Source organism: Thamnophis elegans, chromosome 2, assembly GCF_009769535.1.
Source record: "Thamnophis elegans isolate rThaEle1 chromosome 2, rThaEle1.pri, whole genome shotgun sequence".
Classification (NCBI taxonomy): domain Eukaryota; kingdom Metazoa; phylum Chordata; class Lepidosauria; order Squamata; family Colubridae; genus Thamnophis; species Thamnophis elegans.
The window spans coordinates 99,684,911-99,706,677 of NC_045542.1; the positions used below are offsets into that span (position 1 = coordinate 99,684,911).

Below are 21,767 nucleotides of genomic sequence, written 5' to 3' on the forward strand. Positions count from 1 at the left end.
AGATGGAAGAAAAAAATGAGCAAAGAGATAAGAAAACTGTGGATGCTGACAACAAGTGAGCATGGTTGGTAATGGCAAGAGCGGAATATGGAAAGGGGAGATAGATGGATTGGAACTCTACCCCACACTTCAAAGCACAGAAGAAGAAAAGAGAGAAAAATTGATGGAAATAAGGAGAGAAATATTGACAGAAGCACTAGGGATAACCAAAGATAATAAGCTGATGGAAAGAACAGATGCTGGGTTTCAAGCTTTTATGAGATACGAAAGGAATAACATGTTGGCGAAGAGAAGTTTATACAAGAAAGTAACTAGAATATTAATGCTACAAATGGCAAGAGATATAAGACCGTACTATTACTGGAAAGATACAGGTTGATGCAATGAAAATATATAATAAAAACTAAGCTAAATTTAGTTTACTAGTAGTATGTATAAAATGAAGTGACAATAGTTATTGTTAAATAATGATTAATAATGATAACAATACATATAGATATATTAGTTTGATAATATGATTTTTTATATAAACACATGGAGATTATGAGAGGAGGTTTAAAAGCTTTATCTAGAATATGTTATAAAGATGTATTGTGATTAGATGATTTTAGGATGATTTAATAGATGGTTATATAATCCTATTCTAGATTTTGAATATTATATATAAAAGGATGTAAAAACAATTATAGTCAAATTAAGGTTGAGATATAATAATTGATATACATGAATATAGATGAATTTAAAATATTCGATTTGATATGAAACGCAGGTGATGACTATGGAAGAGAGGCATGGAAATATTGTAACCAACTGACACACTTTCTACAATTTGTAATGGAAGATGTTTTTTATTTTTATTTTTGTTTGTCCTTGTTCAAAAAATAAATAAAAATTGTTTAAAAAAAATTGTCACAGAGAATAGAGTTGATTTGTTCTTCAAAGCTCTTGAGAGCAGGATAAGAAGCAGTGGGTGGAAACTCATCAGAATGAGATCCAACCTGAAACTATAAGGAGAAATTTCCTGACAGTGAAGACAATTAAGGGAACATCTTGCTTCACAAGGTTGTGGATGCTCAATCACTGGAGGTTTTTCCAGAAAAGATTGGACAATCATTTGTCCAGGATGAATAAGAACTCTCCTGCCTTGGCAGGGGATAGAACTAAAAGTCCTCCAAGGTCCCTTTTGGCCCTAATTCTGTGAGTCTAAGATGGACAAGGAGGATACACAACATTAGAGAGGTTGGTTGGATACTAAGTAGCAGTAATGGGGAAAGAACTGCACGGACTGTGGGGGAAAAGGGTGGTTGATCCAGGTGGTATTTTTGGCAACAGATAAGTGGAGACGAGGTGGAATGTGATATAAAATCAACCAGTAGGCTAGGACACAGCTGTGGAGAGTTGTGAAGGGATGAGGTGCACCAGCTTGGCCCACTTGGTCTTCTCTTCATTTTCCTTGACCAAAACATGGTGCTTTAGTTGGGCTACTGCCTGCTCAGAATAAAGTGCATTGTTTATTTTATGCATACTCCTACATCAGATGTCATGGCTGTAAATGTTTCACTAAAATTGATGGAACTTGATATAGTACATCTATCAATCTTCAAAATTTATAGAGCTTGTCGTCTGTATAGAAATAAAATGAGTATTCATGAAGATTTGTTATGCTTCTGCAGCATGTAGTGAAGATCTGGAGCTTTTGTTTTGTTTGTTTATTTATATAGCTGCCCACCTCACAAAATGTGGCTAGATGGTGTACAAGTATAACAGCATTTTAAAAACCATAAAACATGCAAATATAAGTTTACAAGGGATATTGCTGAATAAAGTAAACTTTCAATATTGTTGAATGCTTTCTATAGTTAAATCCATTTGTTTTTAGCTTAAGTGAACAACATTTAAAAACCTTTCTCATGGTCCCATAAACATATAGTGTCTCTAACATGATAAAATTAAAGCACATTTTATATGGCACATGCAAACTTCAAATAATTTAATATGCATTAATTTTTAAAGAAATCGTGTAAAGTAGTGATGAAAAAACCTGTGACTCTCCCTGAACTACCACTTCTGGATTTTGTACCAGTTTACAGTGTTGTCTGGGGTAAACAGAGGATCATGCCTTTGATGTGAGAAATCAATATGATCCTTCATATTACAGATGCAATGAGAGAGTAGTTTGCTTAATAAGCTCATGGCAGAAATTAGATTTGAACCAAGGACTTCCCAATTCATAGCACTGTGCTATATTAGTTCCAGCCTTGTAAAATATGTTTTTATATAAAACAGTTTTTCATTTTTGTTAGTAGTCTTTCCTCTAAAGAGGAAAAAAAAGACTCCTTATCAACAATCAGATGAGTGATTTCTGGGGAATGCATGGAATGTAAGCACCAGGTGGGGACAGGCAGATGTGCTTATCAGTCGCAACAGATTTAATAGAGAGTGATTTATTTCTTTAAATCTCTCATATAATTTGTGCAACAGCTTTATGTATCTGTTTTCTCTGACACAGATTCTGATATGGTAACTATTATGCAATTCATTGCAGGTAGGTTTTGTTCTGGATTCAGCTTTCAAGGTCCAGTTGTTCATTACCTTATTATAACTAAATGTGGTCTTGAAGTGATTACTACTGATTAAAGAATACCCAAGGAAAATAAGAAGATAGAGAACATTACGGACTCTTTCATGTTCTATACTCAGTAGACGTCTTAATTTGCATCTAGATGGTCTCATCCGTATGTTTACTGAAAAGCAAAAAGGAGCTGATAGGGGAAGTAGGTTATGGGAAAGGTTCTTTTAGGGAGTGGAGGAGTAATGGAATTCAGCAGTGAAGCAAATTTTCAGTACATTGGAAATACAATGTTCAGTCTGTGCTTTAAATATATTTTGCCAAGTTATCACTATGTTAAGCTTAGTTTCTTCTGCAAAATATTAGATGTTTATAGATCAAAAGCTTTGGAATAGATTTCTTAGGGAGAAGCATATGCTTTTGTTAGGACAGAACTGATCATATTCAAAGGAGATAACAATCCATAAAATGGAAGTCTGAGGAATATTAACAAAATTAAAAAATGTCAATTTTGTTACTGAATCAAATGACAAATTCTTTTCTATTGCTAATTAGTGGACTTTGTACAACAGATACTGGGGCAGACAATGTAATCATTACACTTCTTTATCAGCTTCAAGAGGATTTAGGATACGTGCTATCAAACTCTGAATGATTATTGTGATGAAAATTGTTTTGATTCAGCAAAGTAATTAGCAGTCACATATGTGACACTCAGCAGAATCCAAGCATTTTAAAACATTTGAATATAAAACATCTTAGAAGATATTTTGGGGGGGTATTATAGTTCTGGCAATTCTTTAAGATATGTTATATAATTGCTCAAGGTTATCAATTGATACTTTCCTGTAAGCTAAGAAGCATTTTGATACTCTCATCACTGTGTCCTGTGTTGACCCCATTCTGAGATAAATAATGTAATAGCTCTCATTCCATCACTTCAGAGTAGCACAGTGCATTTAAGAATCTATCATAAAAGTCTTCTGCAATTATTATCACTCTGCTGTCCAAATTGTTTCCATGCCAGTGTCCATTCCCTTTGCTTTGCCACAGGGATTCTCCTAAGAAGAATGGAATGTGAGATAACAATAGTGGAATGGGGGGAAATTACAATCTTATGTCTGAATAGACTTTGCCTAATGCAATACTGTATACTTCAGTTACAAAGAAAAATGCAATAATCTTGAAATAAATCTTGTTGCCTAAAATAGTGTGTGGGTATAGTATTTAAGCTCATTACAGACTAGGGAAGGATAACTAAACTATCTCAAGGCACAGAGGAGAGGAGAGATCTAGGGCAGATGAAATATGAAATAAATGTAGTCAAGAACTATATCTGAAATTTTAGATCACAAAGGTTAAGAAAACATCATTAATCAGTTTTGTCCATCTACTTACATCTTCATTTGTATCTTAATTTCTTAAATGTAATATTTAAGGATGTTGGGATATCTACCAGCAGTTAATAAAAAAAAAAATGTGCAAGATTGAAGCCTATAAGAAAAGAGTGTTTGGAAATCGGGATCTTTCCTCAAGAGGTTAGTTGAGATGGTGGAGGATTAATACATGCAGAAGGAGGAACAGCCTCCAAATGTCAATTCTTTTTGTACTTTCCAAAGTATTTGAAAGCAAGTATGAATTGTAAAAGTTAAAATGTATTTCCTTTTCTATTAAATTCCATTTATATGGAAGACCATTATGCCTGTGTTGGACTTCCAAGATTTCAAAAAATGATAGCTGGGCACTTTGTTTTCCCCCCCCAACACTATATGCCTGCCAATTTTGTAAGAAAGCCCAGTATTGATTTTTAGTTTCATTTTAATTACTTATTAAATATATATGCCACCTGACTTCTAGTGACTCTGGGTGATTTTATATAAAACATAGGAAATGGACAGGAAATAATTTGAAAAGTTAAATGCCCATTTGATTTAATATACTAGTACTCCCTAAAACTCTCTGCCGAATTTCAGACAATGTACAAAACCCAGGAGCCACATATGAGGTTTAATTGGAAGACAATATTTCATGATGAAGCTGCTGGTGTGCTATAGCTAGTTTGGGGAGTGAGGTGTTGGTGTTTTGGTGTAAGGTTTTTGGTAATTCTATCCTAGCTATTATGCTGAATGGGAAAAATTAAGTATCAGTTACATAGGATTTACAATCTATTCTTCAAGTGTGTCAGTGAACAATTTTATGCAAACAAAATGCCTGCCTTCATTGTGGATAATATAGATACACAATATGTGCTAAGTGCATGAATGCCTTTGAAATTAGTGGAGGTGAATACCTTTGAGATATAGTCCATTTAATGTCTACATTGATATAAAATATAATACAAAGAAATAGTGCACAAAGTACAGACTTTCCCCTTTAAATTTCAATGACAAGAGAAGCCTCTACACACACACAGACACACACAAAGACACACACACACCAAGAGCTTTAAGCAGCATTTAACTTTGTGTTTATACGAGGGAGGTTGTACTAAGACTTCCCAGGGCCACCTAGTGAGTTTTTTGCTAAGCAAAGTGTTTGGGGTATTTTGTATGAAATAAAATATCTGTAACCATGCAGTAGCTCTAATTAACTTGAACTACTGGGTGTTACCAGATATAGACATGTCCCTTATAAAAGAAATTGAGGGATGGGGTGAGACAAGACAGCAACTTCTCCTGCTCCTATGCAGCATGGTTGAGTTTTTTATTCTCAACCTTTGATCTATCAGGCATCATTGTATTACATTTTCCCTTTTCACTTGTGGCATAGAAATTTAAGTATTTATCCTTCATGCCTAGGGAGTGGACAGTAACTAGATCCCTTAGGCTTAGCTTTTCATCTATTCTACAGAAACATCAAACAAAGCATCTAAAGTAATTTTGTTGTAGAAATTTGCATCACACTTATCCAGATAGCAAGCCCCCCCCTAACACTTCCCCCTTTAATTGATTCTAGGAAATTGTATGCATCTGCATTTTAAAAGATTTTCTCTCTCTCTCCTTCAGCTCTTTTCTTTAACCTCTTCACATTTGAACAAAGCCTTTGATGAAGTAATAGTGCCTGCACAACTGCAAATTGGGGATCAACAAAACTTTTGAGGGCAGGTATCACAATACATAGTTCAATTTCTCCATAATACCATGATCAAAATAAGTTATTCGTGTTCTGAATTAATGTCTAAATGCAGTGCTGGGATAGATGAGGGCCAATAAACTGAGATTGAATGCTGACATTGTTGAGTGATCAGCAAATATGAGAACAGGGAGTCGGCTTGTTCTCAGCAATGATTCATTCTCAGAAGGAACAAGTATGGAATTTGATGGAACTCAACTCATCACACATACTCGATGTTTAAATTATTTTGTGACCAGAAGAGCTCCTTATAACCAGCCTGGGTTTGATTGTTCATGTACTGGTCATGTTATATATAGTACTTATGACCGATCATTTAATGACCATTTGAAGTTACGATGGGTTTCAGAAAGGGTAAAGCACTTCCAGCCATCATGCTGCACTCCAGTCACATAATCACATGAATAGTTGCCAAGCACCCAACATTCTCCTAGGCGCTGCTTGGAGTGTCCAAGCATTGGGTTAATTTCAGCTTGCTGCCCAAGGACTGAATTTAAATCTTTAGTGTAGCCATGCCTCTAGCTCCCTTTGGAGGTCAGTTTGAAAAACTCAGTTGCCCTAAAAGGATGTATTTGAGATTTCCAGTCCTTGGATAGCAAGCTGGATTTCTCCCAGTTAGTTTAGTGTAGCCTTTTTTAAAATTTCTACCACAGTTGTAGCCTTACATAGACCTAGGTTTTTTGTTTTTTTTTTCTAATTGCAAGAAGTCTATTTGTCTAAATAGCCTTCCTCATGTGCTGACCAGGCTGCTGGAACGTTTCCAGCCTCCTGTGCTTCCATGCGATTCTGGCAGCACTGGGAGGCTCATCAGCGGCCGCTGGTGAACTTAGGAGCCAGGTGGGGAAGTCAGTTGCCCATATGAGCCATTGGGAGGCCCCTCTTAGTTCTGGAGGCTCTACTGAGCACTCTGGATCACCGACAGCAGCCCGGTGTCGCTCCAAACTTGTGGCGACCATTTTGGAAGAGAAAAAAAGTGCGCGCTTTCAATCCAAGCCATTTTTTCTCCTTTCCTGTGCTGCAGCCTGGTCACTTAGCAGATCACCACTGGGAGGGGTGTTGGTCAAGTGGCCTTGCTCTGGGTCTCCAGTCAGGCCTCCCCCTTCCCTGAAGACCTTGATTGGGGGCTACAGGGACTTTGGCTTCCTGGCCATTCCTTGTCCTGATATTATCAGCGTGGATCTGTGAGCGCCATAAGAGCTTCCTTGTGGTGCCATTTTGTTGCTGCCTCACCTGCTAGAGCCGTTGCTTCAAGAGTTCATCACAACTTGGGACTCCATTTCTCCAAGCAACCTTCTCTGGATAACGAGGTTTGGGGGCTGGAAGTTCCACTATGACTAGCAAAAGTGTGGAAAAGGTTACAGAGCAGGCAGGGCCTACCATCAGTAAGTGCAGCAGGCCCAATCCTGCGGCCAAGGGTGTTAGTGCAGCATGCCCCACTAAAGGCAAACAGCTGAAAGCTAGGAAGGTGTCCAAGGCAGAAGAGAGGCTGGCTGAGAGGCGTCAGCCCTAGAGAAACAATTTCAGAAGGCTCAAAGCAACCAGGGGCTTGAAAAGGAATTCCCTCCATCTGCTGAGGTTCCTGCTAATTCCCTCACTTTGAATCTTCCACCAGAAGAATCTCCATCTGCAGGGGAGGAGGTTGATTTTGGGTTCTCCCCTAACCCCTCTAGGGCATCTCCCAGGTCCTTAGCCTCATCTCTAGAGGAGGAATACATGGAGGAGGCTTGTTCCCTGTTGTAAGAGGAAATTCCCCCTCCTGGGCCTGTAGCCAGGGATTTGCCCCAGAACCAAGATCCCACTTCTGAGCTGACCTCAGCCATGAAGGAGGTGGTTTCAAGGGCTATCTCTCAGGGGATTGCTGATGGCATCCAGCAATTGGGCCTTGCCTTTGCCTCTCCCAGGCTGAACCAAAGCCAAAGCGAGGGTTGTTGAGCCCACACAGCAAGAGGGTAGGATCTTTCCTCCTGCCTCCTCGGCCATCAGCAAAGCATCTGATACGGAGGAGGGCGGTCAGGATGCCTCAGATTTATTGGAGGACGAGAACCTGACCCCCGACGTTCCCGCCTTCTCAGGGTTATTCAAGCCCTCTATGTTTTGGACCATTCTCACCAAGGCTAGGGCCTCCTCCATTCAGATGGGGCTTCCTGCGCAATCTGTTAAGAATTCTGCCGAGCAGGGCAATAAGACAACCACTGGGTCTCAGGATCTAGGGGCAGGGCTGTTCAAGGAAACCACCCCTCCTCAGGAGTTGGTCCCTGCTCCACAGTTATTCCTAAACATTATACAACATCAATGGGCCCATTCGGGCTCCATGGCTAATCTCAGTGGGGTGGACAAGAAGCTTTATTCTATGGAAACTGGCATGGGGGATCTCCTGCAGCTTCCCCAGGTTGATGACCCCATAGTGGCCCTAACTTCGAATTCAGTCCTCCCAGCTGACCTGCTGGAAGGACTTAAAGCTGAGATAAGAGGGCGGATAAGACTCACATGGTTACAGCGTGGGCCATAAAGTCTTTCTCCTCCTCTTCCTACTTTGGTAGGGCAGCCCTATTTTGGCTGCGCAAATTGCTGTCCAATCTCCCAGCTGGTGATGTTAGGTAGCGCCAAGATATCAACAAAATAATTGCAGCAGTTGAGTACTCGGCTGACGCTTCGCTTAACACCGCCAAATTCTCAGCTAGGGCCCTTGCCTCCAATGTGACCTCGCATTGCCTGCTGTGGCTTCGGCACTGGCAGGCAGACATGAAGCCAAAGTGGAAGCTTGCTTCTGCCCCATTCAAGGGAGGCAAGCTTTTTGGGGAGGCCTTAGACTCTGTTTTAATTGAGTTCAAGGATAAGCGCAAGGTCTTGCTGGCTGTTACCAAAAAGCCGGACTGGAAAGGGCAGCCGTTTTTTCGTAGATAGCCCTTTCATAATGCAGATGCCCCTTCTAACTCTGTGGGATACACTAGGCCTTACACCCAGTTGCAGGACCGCTCCCTCGAGAGGTCCTTGTTCATGGACAAGAATAGGCAGCAGGTGAACCCCAGGGCCTTCCGAGGGTATTCCAACTGCTCCTTTCAGCGGACTAAGTGACAATCACCAGTCCCCTTCCATTAGGGGTCGTCTACAGTTGTATGCTGACCAATGGGAGGAGACAATGACGGATGCTTAGGTTCAGAACACGGTTTGGTATGGTCTGACCCTAGAGTTCCTTTTAATGCCCCTGCAGACCTTCATCTGCTGTCCCATTCCCAAATCGCCGCTCAAACGTGACCCGATGCAGGCAGAGATCAGACATATGCTGGAGATAGCAGCCATCGAGCAGGTACCCCCGGGTTAGGAAGGCAGGGGGTTTTACTTGATCCTCTTCCTGGTCCCCAAAGCATGGGGGGGGAGTTGAGAGCAATACTGGATCTCAAGAAGCTCAACATCCACCTAGCATACAGGCGCTTCAAGATGCAATCGCTCCAGACTATCTTGAGTTGCATCAGGCAGGGCGATCACATGATATCGATCAACTTGAAGGAGGCGTACCTGCACGTCCACATTCACCCAGCGCATCACCAGTTCTTGAGGTTCCAGTTTGCAGACCATCATTACCAGTACAGAGCTCTTCCCTTCGGCCTCTCATCAGCCCCAAGGACACTCACAACATATACTCCTACTGTTGTCATCCGTCCCACAAGCACATCGGGACCTCAATCTCATAATTCACACCCTTGAACGGTATGGCTTTTCCATCAACCGGGAGTAAAAGTCACCTGACTCCAACCTTCAGAATTCAACATCTGGGCACAGTGATCGACTCCAACATTTACAATGTCTTCCTCACGCAGCAACGAGTGGACAGCATAACCTCCCTTGCATGACGCATCAGAACGTCAAGGTTAGCCTCAATCGTGACTCTGTCCCAGCTTCTGGGGAAGCTGGTCTCATGCATTGCGGTAGTTCCCTGGGCTCGAATGCCCACACAGGAGCTCCAGTGGTTTTTGCTTCCGATTCAATGTCGCAAGGCCAGCAATTCCAAGAGGATTGTGAACGTCCCTCCAAGAGTCATCACATCGCTCAGGTGGTGGCAGTCACCAGCTCTCCAGAGGGGCTCCCTCTTCAAAGATCCAGAGCGCCTGGTCATAACGACGGATGATAGCCTGTATGGCTGGGGCACCCATTTTCAGACTCACGTGGCACAGGGCAGAGCTCGCCCACAATATAAATTGGCTGGAACTCAGAGCAGCCAGGCTGGTACTTTGCCACTTCTGCCAGCATGTTGAGGGTGCACACGTACTAATACTGACGGACAACATTGCCACCAACGCGTACATAAACCATCAGGGCGGCACTCGATTGAAGGCCCTGATGTTGGAGGCAGAAGCTCTCGGGCACTGGGCTGAACGCCACTTCAGGTCACTGAAGGCAGATCACATCTCGTGGGAGGAGAACATAACTGCAGACTGGCTGAGCAGATAGATGATCAGCAACTCAGAATGGCGACTTCATCTGTCTCTTTTTCATCAACTGTCCAAGAGATTCGGCCTTCCGGTAATAGATCTGTTCGCCAGTCCATCGAACACGCAGCTCCCCCCCCCCGGTTCTTTTTGCGATTCCAGAGCCTTGGGGCAGAAGGGGCAGATGCCCTTTGATGCCGCTGGCCTCCAGATCTCCTTTACTCCTTCCCGCTTCTCAACCTCATTCCCCAGGTGATCAAGAAGATCCTACTGGAAGGTGCTGAGGTGCTGCTGGTCGCACTCCATTGCCCGAGACAATCCTGGTTCGCCGACCTTGTTGAACTGTCAGTGACCAAATGCTGGTGCATTCCTCAGGAGCAGATCTCCCTCAGCCAGGGGGCCATTCAGCACCCGGACCCTCAATGGCTCCAGTTGGCCGTCAGGCACTTGAGGGGAATCTCCCGAGGCAAGACAATTTCTCGGACAAGGTCATCCATACCATCCAGGCATCCAGATGTCCCTCCACAGTACGAATCTATGACATGACCTGGTCTGCCTTTTCATCCTGGTGCCTATCGCGTCAATTTGTCGCCACTGCAGCAACTATTCCACAAATTCTTGACTTCCTTCAGTACAGATTGGACAAAGGTCTTGCCCCTAACACCCTTCAGAGGCAGACGGCTGCTTTGGCCACCATTTTGTCCAGAGACGACTCTGCACCACTCAGCAGACACCCCAGGGTTTGCAGCTTCCTGAAGGGAGCTACTAACTTAGGTCCTCCGACGGTCCACCGGTACCCGACCTGGCAGTTGTTCTGCAGATATTGACCTCTGCTCCATTCAAACCATTTCATTCCATCATCTTATGCCACTTGTCATTTAAGACTGCCTTTCTAATTGCAATCACTTCAGCTCGTAGAATCTTTGAATCCCTATCGGTCAGGGAGGACCTTTGCGTTGTGCATCCGGATAGGGTCATTCTTCGTCTTGACCCTTCCTTCCTACCAAAAGGTAACATCTTGTTTCACAGCTTGCAGGAGGTGATTCTCCCGGATTTTTGCCCGCATCCCAGGCATCCCAGGGAGTGAGTTTAGCACAAGTTGGATGTAAGGCGGGCAATACGCATATACAGAAAAGAACAGCTTCCTTCTGCAAGTCCGAATCCTTCTTTGTTTTCTTCCAGCCCGCTTCAATGGGCAGGAAGGTTTCCTCTTAAACTATTGGACGTTGGCTGCGCGCCTGCATAAAGCTGGCCTACGAACATTAGGCCCGGCCGGTTCCTCCTCGTATCACTGCCCATTCCACAAGAAGTGCCGCGACCTCAGCTGCATGGGCAACGCAGGCACCCATCGAAATATGCAGGGCAGCTACTTGGACCTCACCGTCCCCGTTTATTCGTAATTACAAATTGGATTCCTTTGCAGCTGTGGAGGCCTCCTTTGGGAGGAGAGTTCTGCAGTGAGTCCTGGCGGCTCCAGCGGGTCCTGGCAGCTCCAGACCAATGAGATTCCTCTGCTTCCCATCCTGGGACTATATAGCTTGGTTATGTCCCATGTCTGGACACTCCAAGTAGCATCTAGGAGAATGACCGTTGGCTTACCTGAATGGTCATTCTCTAAACACAGCGGGAGTGTCCAAACCCACCCTGGGGTAATCTGGCGGAGCTGAGTCACCTCTCCTGACGACATAGTTCACCTTCTTACGACATCTTTCTGGACTCCACAACATCGTTTTTCAAACTGACTTCCAAAGGGAGCTGGAGGGGTGGCTACACTAAAGATTTAAACTCAGTCATTGGGCAACAAGCTGAAGTTAACCCATGCTTGGACACTCCCACAGTGCCTAGAGAATGACCATTCAGGTAACTTTAATTTCCTCAGCAGTAAATTATTAAGAATATATAGAACCTGTGGTAAAAGGATTAGAATTGTTAATTAAAATTGAGGTGAACCAAATTTACCCTGTTTCCCCGAAAATAAGACCTTCCTGGATAATAAGCCCAATTGGGCTTTGAGTTCATGTGCTAAAATAAGCCCTCCCCCAAAAATAAACCCTTCCTGAAAAATATTGCAACACAGCAGCAGCCATGAGGTGACCATCCTTGCCGTCTCCTGCACCTCAAAAATAATAAGACCTTGCCGAAAATAAGGCCAAGCGCTTATTTGGGGGGTCAAAAGAAAATATTATTTTCGGGGAAACACGGTAGTCAGCAGTGAAAAATTAAGTGACTTTGAACTTTGGGTTCTTATGGGGAGAAATTGGAGGACTGAGCACATTGTACTCTGCCATGAATTCCTAGTGGAAGACTGGGGTTTTATTTTATTTTATTCAATAATGATAATGGTCATGAAAAAGATTTTGGAATAAAGATTAATTGAAAACTGAATATGAGCCAAAAAGTTCAAGAAATAAATTGTTTATTGGTGTTGAAAATTTGGGTTTTTAATGACTCATCAATGCAAATATTAGTCTAATTTATAATTTATATATGTGAATTGTTCTGAACATTATATTTTAAATGAGTTTTTTAAAAATAGATTAAAAATAGCCATAAATAGTGTACCAAATACTGCATAGCTATGTATTATCGCTGTTAACCTCTACATTTTTGTATATAATGAAATGTAGCTATCTACTACCGTGTTTCCCCGAAAATAAGACAGGGTCTTATTTTCTTTTGACCCCTGAAATAAGCACTTGACCTTATTTTTGGGGAGGTCTTACTATTTTTGAGGTGCAGGAGGTCACCTCATGGCTGCGGTTGTGTTACAATATTTTGGGGGAGGGCTTATATTAGCGCATGCGCTCAAAAGCCATTTGGGCTTATTATCCGGGGAGCTCTTATTATTGAGGAAACAGGGTAACTTTTATTTATGCCATATATTTTTAAAACCCATACTTATTTGGAGTTATTGCAGTACCAAAAGGAAAGTGGGAGGATAGCCAGTTTTAGAACACTTCCCTGCCAGAGGTTACTTAATAGTGATTTATGTTGTTTTTGGAGTTTATGACTGGTAGTGCAGAGTGAGAATTTGAGGGCTGTGTTTCAGAAGGACTGCTACTATTACTCCTTGTGTGGAAAAGTTCATTATGTGTGGATGTGGGCAGACTTTGGTCATAATTGAAATAGGAAGTCTGTAAATTTTCAGAGGAATGTTGCTGAATACATATTTTGTCAAAATAAACATATGCATTTTTGCAATATGACATAGTGGGTTAAGGATTACAGAGTGTCTTACATAGAACTTTGTCCCCAAAGGAAAAAAGGTCATATAAAAAGGCTGCCCAAGTTATGAAAATGTAATGTGGAAAAAGCTCAAAATAATGGGAATAATTCTGTCATTCACTACAAATGATCTTTTAGTCTGATAACTAAAATGTAAAATTCTTGCACAAGTGCGCTTTTGTTTTCTTGAAAGGTCATCTGATTCCATGATAACTCCTCAATTCATATTTTATTTTATTTAGATTATTGTGACTCATTAAAATTATTCATGGAGGGAGGAAACAGTAAATATCTTGGGAACTTCTAATACTGAAATTGCTAAAACTAAGGTGGCATGAGCCTGATTAAAAATGTAAATAAAAATCTCTTATAGCTCCTCTAAGAGCAGGATACTAGTTGAATAAGAAAGTACAGGTGGGAAAAATCTGTTCGGTCCTACGTTGGGTGGCATCCATCTATGCTGAGGCATACCTGTAAAGTTTGTAAAGCAAGGACCTAAGGCCGGCTGCTTAGCTTCAATTCTTGAAAGATTTTGTGTACTAATTAGCTAATAAAATGAATCAAAGAACATTTAATGTTCATTAAAATTTAATAAATTTTCTTCACTTTCTGATCACTGTTGTGTATGTTCTTCTTTCAGGCATCAAGACTGACAACAATGAACCTGGTGTGAAGACCTTTTGATTAAGCAACTTTATACAGATTGTTGGTTCTGAGCCTTATTTTGTGGCTAGTATAAGAGGTGCATATCATTAAAATGAATCCTGGATTTGTACAACTACCCCCAGTATTGGGGAGGACTTTGCTGGTTCTGACATTGATTACTTCAGCTAAGTGCCATTGGCCCAGTGAAACCTCAGAAGTCGTACGGGACTGGGAACATCAGTTAGAAGCCTCCATGCATTTGGTGCTTTCGGACCTTCGTGAGAGTGCACCAGCAGTGGTGGGGATTCCAGACAGCTCTGCTGTAGTAGGTCGCACCTTCAGAGTCACCATCCCTACAGAACTTATAGCTTCCAATGGAGAGATTATCCAGGTGAGAATTTAAATTGATTGATTTGATTTGATTTATAACCCTTATGTAGCCTCCAATCTCACACAAGTGACTCTGGATAAAAACATGCAAACTGACCAAAATATATGCCTCGCCCTTCTCTCCCAATAAGAAATTAATAACTATTAACAGAAGCAAAGCTCACTTCATCTATGATCCAAATATCTAGGAAAACACCCAGGTCTTCAATGCTTTATGAAAGGCTAATAGGGTTGGTGTCATCTTAACCACCGTCTATGTCTGGGTATCTTTGTAATAGGCAGAAGGAATAACTTTGAGGAGCAGAAGGAACAGCCACAACCAAGACAGTGGTCAGATAAAAGATATCTAAGTCTAGGCCAGAAGTATAGCCTGAAGAAGGAACTCAGACCCTTTTTAGTTCCCTCAAAATAAAAGAAGGAAGAGGGAAAGTGCAGTGAGATGTACAAGATTGAAGTCAACCCTTCAAGGTAGATTTACTTAGGCAACCAAAGTCATGCATGCTAATACTACTGTTTATATAAGGGTATAATAACCGTGGTGAGTTGTGGTGGCGCAGTGGTTAGAATGCAGTACTGCAGGCAACTTCTGCTGACTGCTGGCTGTCTGCAATTTGGCAGTTCGAATCTCACCAGGCTCAAGGTTGACTCAGCCTTCCACCCTTCCGAGGTCAGTAAAATGAGGACCCAGTTTGTTGGGCGCAATAGGCTGACTCTAAACCGTTTAGAGAGGGCTGTGAAGCCGTATATAAGTCTAAGTGCTATTAGTGCTATAACAGAATCTTGCAAGTCAGAATGTGCCACCCTCTCCCTCCCTTTATCTTCCTCTTCCTAAAGATTACTCCTGTTTCAGAGACAAGCTATGCCTCATGGCAGGTCCTGCTACCGAGAAGACATAACTCTGGGATCCAACATGTTGACATTGTTTAAGAGAAGAGATCTGGTGCATGCTCTCTACTAGATCTGGTGAGATGGGCAGAAGCAATAAGAGAAAGATAGTCTTGCATGTAGTTGGCCCCATGCCAAAACGCTTTACAGGTAATAAGCAGCACCTATTGAACTGTACCTAGAAGCCTACTAGGAGCCAGTGCAGCTCATGAAACAGTAGTGTTACATGGACGTAATGAGAAATACCAAAAACTGCCTGCACTGCTATATTCTGGACCATCTACAGCTTCCAAGTACAGTCCCATGCCAAGCACATTACAATAGTCTAATCAGGGGAAGGGCAAGACATGAGTCACTAGAGCAAGGCCTCCTGATTCAGGCATGGGCACAGATGGTGTACAAGATTAACTTGCACATTGAGCAGGGATTGAGAGGAAATTTCACACCAATTTCTGACTAGGAAAGTGTACTCGCATGTAGAGTTAAAGAGGTAAAATCCTCTGAACTAGGGGCTTTAAAACTCCATCTTACCAGAGTTGAGCCAAAGCTTTTTCTCCCCCATCACAACTTCCAGACACTGGGAAAGGTTCTTGACATCATCACATGGTCAGTCCAAGGAAGAGATGTGCAATTGGATATCATCAGCATACTGATGATTCCGTATCACTTACCTACAGATGACCCACACTCAGCAGTCTCATATACAGTACTACTTAAAAGTTTGCAAGCCCTTTCGAATTTTAAATATTTCTACATAAACATGATCTAAAATGTGATCTATTCTCATTAGGGTCTAGTCCTGCAACTAGATAAAGAGAACACAATTAAACAAATGAATCAAAACCATTATACATTCATTAAGTTATTGAGGAAAATAATCTAATGTTACATATTTGTGCATGACAAAAGTGAGGCAGCTTGTCAGGCACAACTTTATTGTATAATTCTCCAGTGAAAGAAGTAGTTGTGATGATGATGATTGACTTTTCTTTTAGTGGGAAAAATGCTGGCACAACTGACCTACCTTTGTTTCTTTTATTTCTTTCTGGACTGTCAGACAAAAAGTTAATTTGCACCCATAACTGAAAGGTCACCTTTATAGAAAGATAAACTTGGAATCATTTATGAGATACAAATGGCTTCCCAGACTATAAATAACTAAAGTAGTTCCCACTCTGACATTTCATCTCTTTCTTGCCCTTTCTTCTCTTTCATTGTGTCTCCCCCCTCCCCCCCAACAAAGAGCTACTTATTATTCTGGCAATAAAAAAGTCCTTTTTAGAGTGACTTCTTACGTTAGGATTGTGAGGCTTATACACAAAACATGAATTTGTCAACTTGAAAGTTTACTAAAAATATAAAACACATCTGGCTACACAATTACTACACTGAGAAAATTCAGAAGTGATGGTTATTTTATTGTATTGAATAAATGCTTCTTACCATCCTAGTCAACTGTCTTATTATGCCTCAATGAAAACTGTTAGCAAGAGATTTCTCTCACTCAATTTGCATTATTTTGTATCTCGAAATACAATCTGAAATGCAGCTACTGGAACTTCATTTTCAATTTGTGTGTATAAGTTGTTTCATTGTACTTTTATTTGGCCAGCAGTTTTGGTGTTATATATATTTTGGTGTTATGTTGGTGGCAGCAAGAATATATTATGCACAAAAATGGAAGCACACTTCGATCTCCACAAAGGACAAATGGCTGCAAAAGTTGATGGAGTTAGCAGAGATGGCTAAATTGACTTTGATTAAAGAAAAGAACACAATTAATATATTTTCATATAAAAGTAAAAAGTTTGGATTTTACCTTATTCTACTGCACAAAAGGAGTCAGAAGTCAGTGTTTTTTTCTTTTTCCTCTTTTCCCTACACTTTTCTCTCCCTCCATTATATTCCCATTATTTTCATTTTTCTTTGTTTTTCTGTACTTTACATTTTAATAAACTAATAAAAATAGTTGAACCATTTTATTTGGCCAGCAGTGTCCATGCTGTTCATAGAAAAACCAGTGGGCATTATTTTACAGCTTAAAGCTTTTAGTTGCATGTATTACTGAATCTTGCCATTAGCAGGCAAGAATATGCTTGCAACTTGTTAAGTGATTTCCAAGATGTAAAGAAATGGTTTTCCTCTTTCCCTTTTAAGCTGTTTACATTTATGCTCTAAGGATCTCAGTAGTTTTTGAATGGAATGAATTACAGGCAAGCCGGTAGAGGTATTAATTTTGAATAACTTCAGAGGCTTCATTGTAGAAATGACTGAATTTCAGTATGAGAGCACCTTATAAGAAAAGATAAGAAACTTCATATATCATCTTGATTTCTAGGTAACCCACTTTTCAAAAGGAATAAAATCTCTTATTCAAATTTGATGTCTTACATTTTATTCAGCTTGCCTTATGCAGCAGGCATGGAATTTTAAAACAGGAAGGCCCCTGAGATCAAACATTTAGGATCCATGAACTGCATAATAGATACTTATGAAGTGACATCTGCTTTGATGAAATGATTCAGACAATCCTGATTCACTTCAAGTGAAATAATGTGACCTTGTGATTTGTGATTTTAGATATTCATTTAGCATATTTGTATGGCCGCCCATTTCACAAGAAATTATTCTGGGAAGCATACAACATTTAATTCAAAAATAAAATGATTCTCCTTGAAGTAGCTAGTGTGAGGAGCGACAACTCTTCCCAGCCTAATCCCTTGGTGTTCCCTGAAAAGCATCTGCCCAGCCTTGGCAGGAAAAAGCTCAGTCATCTTCTGTAGCATGAGTTCTGTAGCTTAGCTTCATTATGCCAAAGTTTCAAACAAAATAAAGTTCTTGTTCAAAGCTTTGCACAACTGTATAGCATAATAGAGGCAAGGTGAAAGAATACATTTATTACGCATCAAATATTGCATAAAATTGAATTCCTTTTTAATGCTAAAAGGAACAAAATAGTCTTTTGAAGTAGACTTTACTTCTAAGTTCCAAGGAAGGACTAACCTTTCCATTTTCTTTAGTTAACTGATTAGTCTAATTTTTGGCATCCATATGAACCTTTGTTGGATTAGCTTTTATCAGCTGCTTTGAACTCCTGAATATGCTTAATGTTTTTTAATCTTGTGATATCTTAACTTTTTAAAAATTCTTGGATTTATTAATTCCCCTTTGCAAGCAAGAAAATAAAAATTAGTAGCTCAATAATTATTGCACATTAGTTTGTTGGTTAGCCTGTATTATAAAATCCCATACTTTGTAGATAATTTGTTATTTAATTATGAGGTAACATCCCCTTGAAAAACTTGCAAACCTTTGTGAATTATTTGACACTTGGATCACTTCGAAAATACAGATGCTACATATGTGTTATTCTTCTATAATTGAATTGGAGAAAGTTCAAATGGAATCAACTTTGACTGGCACATCTATTTTCTGAGATGAGCAATGGTGGTGCAGTGATTACAGTACTGCAGGTTACTTCTGCTGACTGCCGGCTGCCTGCAATTTGGCAGTTCAAATCTCACCAGGCTCAAGGTTGACTCAGCCTTCCAGAGGTTTGTAAAATGACCCAAATTATCAGGGGCAATATGATGACTCTGTAAACCACTTAGAGAGGGCTGTAAAGCATTGTAAAGCGGTGTATAAGTCTAAGTGCTATTGCTATTCTGTTTATCTCAGAACCATGAGGTGCTGTGTTCCATTTTTCTGTAAAATTGTTTTATTTATCCATAAAGTTGCAGGGTACAGTGAGATGGAAATGAAGTGACAAGAGAATTGGAGTCAACTAGTAATAACAGTGAAGATTTTTTTTAAAGGATTCTTTTACTTGTATATACCAAACAATATAAAAATAGAAATATCCATTACAATTCATCAGGGTGTTTTTGTTTAAGAGACCATAGAAAATCGTTGGAATGTTTGGGAGTTTTATCCAATTGAAAATACTTACTGGAATCCATTAAAAAATCAAAACACTTTCTTAGACAATAATTATCATCCCAGCAAATGGAACTTAAATCTGCCTAAAATCAACAATCACCCACACCAGTGATATGGTAACAGTGTACATTTCTTATCAAAAGTTACCTTTACAATATCTGCAGTTTTATTAATACTATATATCCAATTTTTCAATTGTGCACTTTTTTCTGTCTGAAATTTTATAGGATTTGAAGACCAATAATTCCTGCATATAAAATATCATGCAGTTGCATTCTCAAGAAACAATGTTACACATGCCCTTCTTACAGAATATGAAGAACTCCATCTCCTACATCTGTTTCTCTGACATTGAGAAATGCTTATTTCCCATAGACTACATATCTCACTCTATAAAAACAAATTCTTATTTTAGTCAAATGGAGATATACAAGCCTTCTCTCTGAGCAAACCCTGAGGTGTATCTCTTGAGCTTGAGTTCAAAAAGCGATCTATTTCAGAGTCAAATACTATGGTCAGGGTATGCCCTTATTAATTTGCATTACATCAGTGAAAAGAAAGAAGAAAAATGCCCCTTATCTATCTGCTTTAGCAAAATTGCCCCTCTGATCTTTTTACTGCCAGTAGCTGGATAAATAGTACTTTCAATTCTGCATTGTTTTGGCCCCAGGCTCATAAGACCATTGTAAAATGGTTCCTTTTTCCTTGCAAGTAAAGGGCTACATTACTTTTCATCCAAAAGTGCTGAACAGGAAAACAATCTAACAAATAAACTTTCTTCCTAGTCTTTTTATCATATCTCAGTGATTCTGTAAAACAAAATGTAACAAAAGTACCATTATAAACTTCCAGGTTAAATCTTGAAGCATCAAATGGTGGAATTAGTGTCTTATAAATAAAAAAGCCATTAAGGTTGGTAGTAGTGACTGTATACTAGAACAGTATTTTAAAAAATGTGAAAGAGGCTTTTCAAGTTTTTTGTGTGTATTGTACTAAAGAATTAAACAACCCTTGCAGTGGCGGGATTCATTTTTTTTTACTACTGGTTCTGTGGGCATGACTTGGTGGGAGTGGCAGGGGAAGGATACTGTAAAATCTCCATTCCCACCCCACTCCAGGGGAAGGATAATGCAAAATCCCCATTTCCTCCTGATGAGCTGGGACTCGGGAGGTAAAGAATAGATGGGAGCAGGTGGTATTTACCTGTTCTCCGAACTACTCAAAATTTCTGCTGCTTGTTCTCCAGAACTGGTCAGAACCTTCTGAATACCCCCTCTGAACCCTTGGTGTGATTACTGTGTTCCTATAAGAGAGGATAGTAGGCTAGATGAATCTGGATATGTGCTGGATATCGATTAATTGTGTAATTCTATGTGCTATAATAGTGTAGATATTTTATTTCCTTTATTTATTTTTTGCTTCTTAGTCTGTCTGTTTCAGCCTTCCCGCAGTCTGAAGATGTTTACCATACCTATAAGTGCACAGATATCATTCTGATTTGTCCAAAGTGAAACCAGATTCTATCCATTGAATAAGCTCATTCACCAAATGACTATATAAAATGGTGGTTTTGGGACTAATGAACCATTTCACAATAAATCTGAACATTGCTGCTTAGTGAGCTCCAACAGAAACTTTTCCCCACAGAGACTGATAACAGTAATAATTCACTGGGAACATGTTTCAACAGGTTTACTTTTAAAAAGATTTCATAATTGTAAATAAAATCTGAGGACTTTACTTAAAATAAGCCAGACAAGGTTGTAATTAGTTCTGCCTGTCCCAAATAAAACATAATACAATATCTATGCTAAGAGGAGGATTCTTCTGGAGCATTGGCGTGTGCCCAATAATTACTATTAATGCTTTTTCTTCTGACCTTTTGTGATGAAAATTGACATACTGTAGAGACTTTTAACTGAGCATGAACTCAAGAGTAAGGAATAAGTGATACAAGAAGCATTTCTCTTAAATATTTGTGCTAATAAAGTGGTTATAGTTCAGGAGATTGTCTGCTAAATAATGGGATTGGTATTCTGCACATCTGAATCTGGATTTCTGGGACATCTGATGATATCTGCCATATTAAGGAACTCTGAATAAGCGTCTGACTTGTGATCTCTAATGTGTTTTTTATTGTAAGGGATTTGAGCCTTTTTACTTTTAGCTTGAAATGAATGTAGGACTCTGTCTAATTATAAACTGATTTCCCAGGCTAAATAATTCCTTGTCTCAACATTTTACATTCTACTCAAATAGCTTTGGTAGTCATTAAGAAATAGTATGCATTTATGTATGGTCTGGATAAAGGTCAGTGAATCTGCTCCCTGTTCAGACATTAGAGTATCTGCTGACTATAGGAAATAGTAGCAAGTACAAAGCCTAAAGCATCAATAAGTATCTGGTGCAAATGTTGTCTTAAGAGATTGTTTTTTCCTTTTGTCTTTTTGCTGTAGAAAGGTCATGGATATTGAAGTGTTCTCTTTTAAAATATGATATCTTGCCCTGAGTTTTTGACAATAAAATGGAAACAGGCAATAGAGTCACAGTTCAAG

At 40.0% G+C, this 21,767-nt stretch overlaps 1 protein-coding gene across 6 annotated transcripts in view; it reads left to right on the plus strand.

Annotated features, from left to right (window-relative positions):
- Positions 1-21,767, plus strand: part of DAG1 (dystroglycan 1) — a 74,098-nt gene that overhangs the window by 25,031 nt on the left and 27,300 nt on the right. For 4 of the 6 annotated variants that reach the window (XM_032210104.1, XM_032210105.1, XM_032210107.1 and 1 more), the window contains exon 2: positions 13,994-14,389. In XM_032210104.1, coding sequence (XP_032065995.1) covers positions 14,111-14,389 — 279 coding nt within the window. In that variant the 5' untranslated portion in view covers positions 13,994-14,110. Of the gene's footprint in view, positions 1-4,086; positions 4,108-5,574; positions 5,674-13,993; positions 14,390-21,767 lie in introns of those variants that run through there. The other 2 variants (XM_032210106.1, XM_032210110.1) reach the window with 2 other exon arrangements.